Genomic DNA, 12,107 nt, shown 5'->3' on the forward strand with positions numbered 1-12,107 from the left:
TAAAGTAGTCATAATTAAAGGTCGGATTTATATTCTCTTAAAATCCTTTAAATATGGCATTTGATGTCACTAAATATAGGTACCTATAGTAAATATATATATATATATATATATATATTAATCAGATATTATATAATAATATTTTATATCCTTAAAAACTCAAAATATTCTGTAAAAAAATAAATATTAAAATTATTATTCAGTGTAAATTTATTTAATTAATTTGATTTATATAATAACAGTTTAAATTTATTTAATTTTATTTTGCTTACAATATCAATGAATTGATGTGTACACATAACACATACAAATAATGTGTAATAAAATTATTAATTATTTTCATCGGAAAAATATTGTATTTTATTCTAAAATATTCTCTAACGAATTGAATATTTTCTAACTCTTGAAATATGATTTTGTACGCAAAATAAAATTGTTCTATTGACTTTGTGTTTCATGAATCGTAAATACATCTTACTCCAATTTATAGGTAATTGCATAAACTAGAAACAAATATATAAAATCATAAAAATCTGACCTCTAGTCGTAATAAATAACAATATATTAATATATTATTGACTGAAATATATTTTCCTAAATAAATAGTGCAAACATTTAGCAAACAATACTAAATAATGGATCTAATTTTATTTTATTTCCCGAGTAATCTAATAACATATAGACGATAGGGTGAGTAGTAGGCTAACCCATTATCCACCTACGGTATAAATTTTAAACTAGTGATTACCCCATATGAGATTGCTTATTTTTTTTTATAAATTTACAATCATCAAATGTCATGTGAAAATAGAATTTTTAACTATCTACATAAAAAGGAATATGTCATAATGTTTAAACACCCCTATTGAATTTTCGTACAGCAGATAACGGTTGGTAATTTTTAAAACAGCATATTTTGCATATCAATCTATACAGTATACATATCACTTAATATAATATTAATAAAAGTCACCCTTCTGTCGAACCATTTTAATATCATTATGTATTAAAATAATCACCTATATATGTTTTATTTAAATCTATGATTACTTATATGTAAGTAAATCGTTCTTTGTCAACCCTGGTAACCATTTCGACTATTTCGAGGCTTATAGGATGTGACTTAAATAAAGATTCTCCATGAACTAAAATACATTACCTAAGGGTAGTTAGAGCTTTTGTCCTAAATCCGGCAGGATGAGATGACTTGGATATTGCTATGGATAGCCAATAATTTAACTTTCTCCGAACTATACGAATAAACATTCAGTACTGAATACTGACTACTATGGGAGATGACAGCTTGATTTTTTTAAAAATAAAAATAAAAATACTCTTCCTATTTCTTATTGTATTTTTAAATCTAAATAAACATTTTGTTATACCTACAATAACTGATCATTTCATTGCAATCGTAATTTTATTAACTCAGCATTCTTATTTTAATTTTTCCTAAACAATGAATATATTTATCCTAATTTTTGAAATCTTTATGTATTATTAGGGACCATATTTTTAATGAAATTTTTTTTTTGTATCATTTAAGAAAAATATTTCTTAAATATATATATATATATATATATATATTATATAATATATATCCTATGACAATACAAGGTTTAGAAATAATTAAATACTGCAATAATTTATGGAATCTCTGTTTAGCAATTTTAAAATTTAATACTACTATAATAATGTTATATTTTGTAAATTCATAATATTATTTTGTTACAAATGCAAATACTTTTATGTCTTTTTTACCTCCTCATTATAAATGTTATTTATTTTTATATAAAATTATTTTATTATTTATTACAACACTTTAATGGTAAAATAGTTTATTTTAATAATTTAGATTTTGAAAATAAAGATATATTATATATAATATATATATAAATTATTTTCTCTTGAATAGGATCAATACATTTATTTAAATAATAATAGTATAACTTTTGGTTGTTGTTAATTTTTACAGGTATTCTTGAGAAAGAAATCACTTATTGCGACACTTTCATCTTTGGAATTCCACTGTAATAAATCGCAGAACAATTTTTATTTAAGACGATGAGGATGTTCGAAGAAATATTTACCGCAATAAAAATTATACTTTACAGCAGATTTTGGTCGTTTAGGAATGGTGGATTCCAAATGGACGTCCGTGAAAGTAGATAGAAATTTTAATTAATGCATTTTTTAAATTATTTTTAATTGAAAAATAGTGGTTATATAGTACTACGCGGCTACCGTACTCTAAAAACTCTAAGGTTCAAATTAAGCAATAAAAATAAGAAAATTGATGTATTTAATATAATCGTCTATTTTAAATACGTAATATTATTAAGTTTAGACAGTAAGATTATATTAATAAAACCGTTTTAAAATTATTATATCTATGAATAAATTAAGTTTGTATAAGTATCAAATATTTGACTATCGTTAAATAATATTCTATAATTTTATCTCAAAATTATTAAGATTAAAATTATTAAAATATTGTTAAAGGTTGTGGAATCACGCTCAACATGATATTTAAAACATGATATATATTTTGTTTTTTACTTCTTTAACTGTGCAAACAATCTACTTTAGGTGTTTTATTTAATAATTATTATTATTACTGTTAATTATTAAGAAATTGATACTTTATAGTAGATACATCATATTATTTTTTATTTATAAACTGTTTAACTATTCAATCGATACCATTTTCTCCCTAAACTTATGTTGTTGTGTTATAAACACGGAGTATCAATTTTCTAAGTATTATAAAATATCTTCACCTAATAAAAGTCAACAGTTTTATAACTTGTACTATAAACAGCGAATGATTGACATTGACGATTCCAAATTTCTATTAATAATAACTAAAATTTATCAATTTTGAAACGTAAGTAGGTAGGTATACTTGAATGAATTTTGAAATTATGGAAAAAAATATTTTTGAATTCGATGTTTTAACGATTTCATAATGTTAAACAAATATTATTTTTTCTATTTTTACCTTTTATAACAAATTTTCAATTATTATTGCAATTTAGTACATAAATTATTTTATCACTTTTATTACTAAAAATAATATTTAGACTAAGTTTTTCTATTAAAATATTTAATTAATCAATTCAGGTTCTTTAGAATATTTATTTAAAATATATTATTATACAAATTAAAAAAAATAAAAATGTATTAATTATGATGAGGGTTGGTTGTTGTAACTTAAAAGTTCACTTTACTAAAACAATATTGTATTTTCTACTTACACCTTCCAACTATATTTACAACGATAAGAATTATTACATTTTTTTTTTAATTATAAAAAATATCTTCTTTTGATCGAACGAAAAATTATTTTTTTAATCGTTTTATCATTCTTTTGTTATAATAATGTATAGTGTTGACTATTTTCAGCATTTCAATGTACGTATGTCGTCATTTTCGAAAGTTTTGTGTTCATGTAAAATCATAATAATAAAATAATAATAATAACGTACGCACTGCGGACAAAAAAATAAAAAAAAAAACTCTGGCAAAAAAAACAAATATTATTATATGAGACGAGCTGTAGAGGGCGGCGAATTATAAAAATAATAACACAAATATATGTATATATGTATATATATATATATTATATATACATATTATATTATATATACGTATACGTATTTGGACGGACGTTTTGCCCCAGTCGGACGGACGTGAGCGGAAAAAAAACAATCGTAATAAATAATGAAATGAAAAAAAATATATCAGACCGCCGTGGCGGCGGCCGCTGCCGTTGGAATAATTAATTACATACACACACACACACACACACGCACACAAGCTTGCGCGCGCGCACACTCACTTACACTCGTCCTCGTTTTGCCCTCTTCTGCTCCTGTTGTCGGTAATTTTTATTATTTTTTTGTCGATTTTTTTTATTTTTTTTTTTTTTTATAATTCTATTTTGTTTTTTCAACTCGTATTTTTGTTTTGTCCTCCATCATCATCATCATCGTAATTTCTCCCTCCCCTCATCGCGCCACCGGGAGAGAGGCGTTTCTAACCCGGACGGTCACTATATATTATACATACATATAACCTAACCACAAACGTATATAATATATATATAATATATTATATATACGTATGACGTTATACGCCAGTTACAAAGGGGTCCGCGTTACTGCAACCATCGCGCAGTATAGTGCGATCACATTCGTTGTAGGTGCTTCCTATACCATATTATATAAATCCATAGTAAAAATATTACGCGCGTTTATGTATTATTTTCGAACACTGCGAACGTATAGGTTTAGCTCGCGGATTTCCAGAGTTTTTCCATCGCACGCCGTGTAATACACGCCGTATCCTGCTGTATAATATACATTATACTTATATGATGTGAGCGATATAATAATGTTATTAAAGTTGAAAAAAAAAAAACATGGTACAATTATTTCAGCGACGGCACAAAATAATATTATTGGTGGCGGGTGCGTTATACTATATACTCACCACCGCCTTCGAGCTTATTACCCCCCCACGCGCCATACAGACGTCAGCGGTGGCGGTGGCGGCGGTGGCGGCGGCGGCATCGGCGGCGCCGCTTATTTGAATTGCTAATTACCACCACCTCTCTCCTTTCCCCGTACCAATGTTACTACTGCCGCTGCATGCAGCAATTATTGGATTAATGTAAATGAGCACCGACGGCGTACCCCTTTTCCTCTTATATATTTATATGTATATATATATAAAATAATATGTATATATATTCGCTTTTGTATGTACACACACACACACACACACATAACACACATATCTATCTATACGGATGTATATATATATATATTGTATATATGGACAGAGGCGTGGATAGGGGTAAATAATACGGCAGCGGGAATACGAATAATGTGCGCGAGAGGCGAGAGATCGTCGACGGGCGGCGAGTAGATGGGTAGCGTAGTACCCTTTTCTCTCGTACACACACCTCCCTCGTACCGACGACGATATATAATTATATACTATAGTTTGCAGTATATACCGGTGGCGGGGCGGTGGCGGAGTGATGGCCGGGTGGGGGACGACGGAGCGGCGGCGGGGGTTGGCACCCCAGCAGCAGCACCGCCGCCGCCGCCGCCACCACCACCGTCGAACGGGCTGGCCCGAGCCGCGTCGGGATATATAATTAAAATCCGTCCGAGTCGCCGCCGCTGTTGATTAATATATGTAAATTTATTATAATACAATAATAAGATTACCGCCGACGCTGCCTAGGCCCAACAGTTCTGCCGCTGCTTATATTTTATATTTGCTGCCTATATATATATATACGATATACATGTACACGATGTATATATAGCTCTCATCGTAACGGTGGCGACGACGGTATATAGCAGCGGCGATGCTTCAATAAATCCTACTCTCTATTCTTCTTCCTGGGAAAATGTTATACGTTTCGATAGAACGCAATAATATTTGTAAACGCATTTGACTTTCTTCGCGTTTTTATCGTATACATATATATATATGTATATGTATATGTACAACACACGATGCAATATTATCACTTCCCGGAATAGAATACAATATATATGACTACCTATACGACACGACGGCGGCAAAAATTTATTACCTATAGGTACCGCGTCAAACCGTATAGACGAAAAAAAAATATGCGATAATCGTAAAAGTGTGATAAAAATATTATATAAAACGTATATTATCGTGTATATATCAGGATCCGGAATAACGGCGTGAAACGAGAACGCGTGGGCGTGAAACATTGTGTACTATTTGCAGTGTTTGGAGTCGCAGACCGATGATTAAAATTCGATTGTACCGCGATACACGAAGTGTGTGTAGTAGTAGTAGCGAATTCTATATTATGTACGTGTACGCGTGCTTCCGTACACTGTAAACGTCATATTGCTCGAAACTATTTTGGCGCGGTAACAGTCGTTTCCACTACAGAAGATCCACTACGGGCGTGAGCAGCAGACGAAGGCCGGAAAAATATCGGGAGGCCAAGCGACTTTATCGGGACTGACCGGTTTCCGACGGAGTCGGCGGCGGTACAGCCGAAGAGGTGAAGACGGTACAGATAGACGGTCGGATGATGTTCGGACGGTTAACATAGTGACAGCATGCAGTGTCGTGCACCGCGAGTGCTGTACAGCGGGAAGAGATGAAATTATAATTACTATCAGGTCTGTCAGTTCGGTCGTGTACAACAGAGCCGGATAGTGCGTATACGATATATATATATATATTAAATATTATATTATATATACATGACGAAGAACATATATATATACGTGGCGGCGGCTATACGGTGACGACGACGGAGACGGCGACGAATGCCTATATATATATATATGTATATATTTGGTATTATATATACAGCAAAAGGAAAACGGATAGAGCGAATAAGGGGCGGTGCAGAGAACGCGGCGGAGGAGAGGGTTTATGCGTTGTATGCCAGCAGGTCGGCACACGATGCGGTGGCGGCGGCGGTATATATATATACGGGGGGACGGGGGGGACGAACGCGTCGGTCGGTTGGGAGAATGCATATGCGCGCGCGTGTGTGTGTGTGTGTGTGCGTACACGGTGGAGGCGCGGTAAAGGGTTGGTCAGTCGACGTGGCGGTATGAAATCAGGGTACAGGGCCGAAGCAAATGGGATTATTCACCCTCCACCGCCGCCGCCGCGCGACGACCGCCGTTCGCCGCCCCTCCGCGGTGTATACGGTCCACTATTACTATTACGTCATCTAATTATAATATCGTACCCTTCCCTATATATATATATATATATAATATATAATATATACATTATACACATATATATATATATATACTGTTTTCACCATTTTCGCCACCCCCACCGGCGCCGGTTCTATAAACGCTGCTGCAGTACTAACGGCAGACCAACGCCATTACTACCGCCACCACCGCCACTATTACCACTTGTCTCTTTGCCCCTTACCCCGTGCCGCGTCACGATTTTATTGCGTGTTCACCCCCGGCGCGCACTATCTCAATGTATACATCTCATTTACGCAGCTGTGTATGTGTGTGTATGGAAAAGCTATTCTTTATAATACGCGTACACATATACACGCGCACACATATAGGTCGTAATCATTTGAATATAACTATTTTATCATTTTTTCAATAAAATCGCAAAATAATGTACCTACTCTAGAGTATACTATATATTATGCAGTTTGTACGCTGTACGCAATACGCGCGCCGATGTACTTCATAAGTACGCTTGATTTAGTAAGGCGGGGCAGAGGGATTTCCATTAAAATTAAAGTTAAAACCAAATTAACTGAACGTTTAAAAAAAAAAAAAAGAATACGCGTATATATATATTATATTTGATTTACTTTGAAATAAAATAATTTTATATCGAATGACACGTTTTCTATGTAGTACCTATATTATATAGTCTGATTAAAAATAATAATTTTAGAATTGTAATTATATTTTCATTACACGGTCTGCATCTATAACCATATTTGGCCGTCGCGTATACGACGTTTTATTTGGGAAAAAAATCATTTTATGATAATATTGTTTCAAATACCTATACGCATCGTACAAACTACACCTACGTATCATTATGTATATACCTACTTTTATCGCACTACAACGATAGTGTTATAGGTCAAGTCACATAGTTTGTACAGTAACGTTTATTATTATTGTTGTACTATACATGACCATTGTGTACAGTGCACGGCCGGCGAAACTGACCTACCCTTTTAAAAATACGGCGGCACTGACATAACAACAGGGAATAAGATTGAGTGTGGAAGGTGCAGGGAAGGTAAACGTAAAAGCTGGCGGCGTCATATTATTATTATTATATTATTATACTGCCGCCACCACCGACGCCACCGCCACCGCCACCACCGGTGCCGCCGCCGCGCTACCGTTTCACCCTATATAGCAGAGAAAAATTACGTCGTCATTGTCGTCGACCTCTGCCATCGCTACCCACTATTCCAGCACGCCGTACCGCTGTAGCAATATCAGCTTAATAACTTATTTTCAAAGCTTATTACTCGCCACGGCCTTTTAATCTCTCGGTTCTTATGTACATCATCCCCGTCGTCGTCATCGATTCGATCGATGCTAAATTATTGCAATAGTAGTTTTTCATTATTATAACATAGACTATTTTTAATATAAATACCGATCGAATCGATAGCAAGAAACATAAATATAAAATAACTATAAAAACGAATATTCCCTATTATTATTATTATATTAGGATACGGTCGTGGTGTATACAACAAGCGATATTAACGCTCGCTGACGTACATTATATTACATTACGTTATGTCGAAGATAATGATATACAAAACGTACCTTCTTATTGTGGTTGTGTGCAGGCGACGGCACCCCCCCTTCCGAGTATTGTTGATTTGGGCGACTCTGAGGCCTCGTCGGCGAATCGTCACAATCGCTCGCTTCTTCGCCGCTATTGCTGCTGTTACAACTGCTGTTACTGTTCACGCTATTGCTAATCGCGTCGAAACAATCCATTGACGACGATTTGTCGTCGTGCCGAGAGTAATGGTGTTTGCTGTGTCGATAGTGACCGTTGATTATGATGTTCGTCTGCGAATGGAGCCTACGGCGTTTCAAACAGTTATTAGCTGTGGCTTCCGAGTCGTTGTGGAGAGGAACGTCTTCTTGTTTTTTCGCCGACGTCTGCGGCAACAACGGTGATACCTTCATACTTGTGGGCGCGACAGTATACCAAGGTAGTAATGTACTTTCGACGTATGAGACAATTTGACTTGGATTTATTTCATCGGCGTCCTGCTGAAACATACACACACACACAAACTCAATAAATTGTATCGTTCGACTGCGTGGCGATATTAAATAGAAACATCTATCGTGTATACAAACATTGTACGAGTTCCTATATACATTTTAATTGGTCATACAAACGTCACAATATACGATATGTTGTAGCTAATGCAGCATCCGCCTTATACATTGATATATTATACGACACTAATAATCGTCCGTTTAAAATTTTATTGGTGGATAATACATGCCAATTTCATTCTATTCTACTTATATTATCACTGTCATTTACTTATAGTCGTCGTTATAAATTATAATATTATAACGCATCGACGATGTAATAATATTTGAGCGGATGCCGCCGGATAACGTCAATTGACTGCTGCCACTGCCTCCGCGCACCACCGCCGCTGCGTGTTTCTCTCCATCTCCGCACGATATTATTAACAATGACCTTAACCATACTCGGACACCTCATCATGATTTAAGTAGCAACTACCCCATTGAACCTAGCTATCCATTGTCATATTATATTATATATATATATATATATAATAATAGTTAATATATATATATATACATACATACATAGGTACACGTATTATATTACGACGAATCTCCACTATATACTACAGCAGTAATTAATTTATGGTTGAATTACCATATTATATATGTTCGTCTAATATGTATAATAATATATTATAGTATAATATTATACATCTACCTACTGTGATAATCTTTGGTAAAAATTAATTATTTAATGGAAAACGTAATTATACTACGTCATTTTTAGCCCATTATACACACTGCGTACACACACATATACATATATATATACTACAGTCAAACGCTCACACACACACATACACACATACGTATATATTTTCTCTTTGGTTAGTGAGTAGCCGGAGGCAGGAACACTGCTCCCCAAACTCGTAATTTTTAAATTATAATTATAACTTATAAAACGATGTGAAATCGATTACTATTTTACGACGACGACGGTATTATAAATAATATTATGTTTATAATTAAGTAGCCTATATAGTGTTGTAGTGGTATGGTACAGCGGCGTGGTCATTATAATAATAATAATAAAATAATAATAATAATTATTATTATTATAATTCAAATATTTTAGTATCGATACCTACGTGCGAACGCACGTATGTATAATATGCTAGGGCGTGTTGTGTAGTAAGCGATTAAAATATCAGTTTATGTATACCTACGATGTATATATACGAAGGCAAGGCAATAGATCGTTTAACTCGAAACACCCTCAACAAACTAATAATTATTATCATCAATACTATGATTATTTTTAATGCTGGCATACTGCTGCTGCTGCTGCTGCTATTTTCTTATAATCCAAGTAAATTATTATAGTTATTATTCAATAATTATATAATTACGATCAACCAACACAATCATAGAACTATAAAGATAACGATACATATATTTACCTAATAAAATTCATAGAAATGAAAATAAAAACTATAAAAAAACACCGTACACAATATAGTTTACTCACATTCAATATTACTTATTGAAGTGGAAACCATCTAAAACGGAAATAAAAGTGGTGATAAAAATCAATTTATAGGTTTTTATTTCATTCTGTTGTCTCGTACATAATAATATAGGTATATGATTACATAATTTATTTTATGCATGTGTAGTCCTAGAGAATTTGTAAAATCGTCAAGTATCTCTACATTCCTGAGATGTACATTACCTATTATAGCAATTAATATGGGAGATAGTACTATACTATAGTCATGACAATAATATTATTGGAAAAATGACAAAACATCGTCGATGTAATTTAATATATTATATTATATATGTGTATACAGCGTTTGATAAATATATATTATTATAAATTGAAAAATAGCATGCTTTGTGATGATGGTGTGTGTACTCACCGGTGTAAATAGTTTCACAAGCCGTGGCCGTGGTCGTCAATTAATTAATCAATTATTATTATGGTAATTGTGCCGGCGCCGAGTTGCCGAGTCCCCTGCTTGGTCAAAATCAATGTCCTCCAAATACATATACCATTATTATAATAATAATAATAATAATAATACTAATAATAATATGTATTATAATGCCGAGCTATATAACGTGTTTGGCTCGCGTCGAGATCAATTCTAATAGTGAGAGAGTGACGTCGTTATTCGTCGCGGTGCAACGTACAATTATTATTAATAATTATCGCACGAAAAATCGCAAAACGACACATTCGTGTGCCAATCGGCGGTATATATGAAACGCCACGGGGCGATTATTAGGTATATAGGCGTTTGGATATAGTATTACCGTAATTAATATATAATATTATTATGTTATTATTTTTATCGGCTAAAACGCCGGGCCGTTTCGAACATGTGTCATCCGTGATATTATTTTTTTTATAATAAAACGATGTTATGTTATGACGGCTTAAAAAATTAAAATAAAATAATAAAAAAAAAAGGTAGGCAATAATAATTAATAAAGGTATTATAATAATGATACGACGACGACGACGATCGATATAATATATTTTTACACGAACAAAATTATGTAAGCCACGCGGCGGCGGCGACGGCGGAGGAGGGACCGAAATTCCGTTTTGGAAACACAACGATTTCGTGTCAATATTTACGATATTTAAACGGAAACCGATATCACACCACCACCAATAATGTACCGGCCGGCGACGACGATCGACGGGGTGACGGACGGCGTGCCGGATACTCGCCGCGATATTATCAAATTATAATATTTGAAAAAAAAATAAAAATATTATACTCTAAAAATTGTACCGTACGACGAAGAATCTCGTTGCGTCCGCGCGAGAAAACTTTTTTTTATTCGATTATTATTATTATTATTACTATTACAATAATAATATTTTATATTATTATTATCGTTGTCGTTTGTTCGCCGGCGATGATAATACACGTTCGACGCCGCTGCGGTGGACAAACCATTACGCGGCGAAGGACCGCTATCAACTGCCACTGCCGCTTGCTGCTACCACACAACCCCGATGACGGCGGCGGCGGCGGCGGTGGTGGCGGCAGCGGCGGCGGCGGCGGCGACGACGACGACGACGACGACGACGACGGCAGAGACGATACAATAATTATAATTACGTCGGCGCATGTATACGGCGCGCGCAACATACCCGTCGCCGCCGCATCGTCGGTATTATAATAATAATAATATATAATATAATATATTATTTTACACCACATCGTACACGATATTAAAAAATACATATTATTATAATAACAATAATAA

General features: G+C 33.8%; 1 protein-coding gene across 3 annotated transcripts in view; it reads right to left on the minus strand.

Moving 5' to 3' along the window:
* Positions 1-11,828, minus strand: part of LOC114132576 (putative uncharacterized protein DDB_G0277255) — a 29,649-nt gene extending 17,821 nt beyond the window's left edge. Inside the window, exons 1-2 of one of the 3 annotated variants that reach the window (XM_050205283.1) lie at positions 10,742-11,828; positions 8,364-8,819 (exon numbers count right to left, since the gene is read on the minus strand). In XM_050205283.1, the coding sequence (XP_050061240.1) occupies positions 8,364-8,735 (372 nt within the window). In that variant the 5' untranslated portion in view covers positions 8,736-8,819; positions 10,742-11,828. Of the gene's footprint in view, positions 1-8,363; positions 8,823-10,741 lie in introns of all 3 variants that reach the window. The other 2 variants (XM_050205281.1, XM_050205282.1) reach the window with 2 other exon arrangements.
* Between the last annotated feature and the right edge of the window lie 279 nt (positions 11,829-12,107).

The sequence above is a fragment of the Aphis gossypii genome, chromosome X, assembly GCF_020184175.1.
Source record: "Aphis gossypii isolate Hap1 chromosome X, ASM2018417v2, whole genome shotgun sequence".
NCBI lineage: Eukaryota > Metazoa > Arthropoda > Insecta > Hemiptera > Aphididae > Aphis > Aphis gossypii.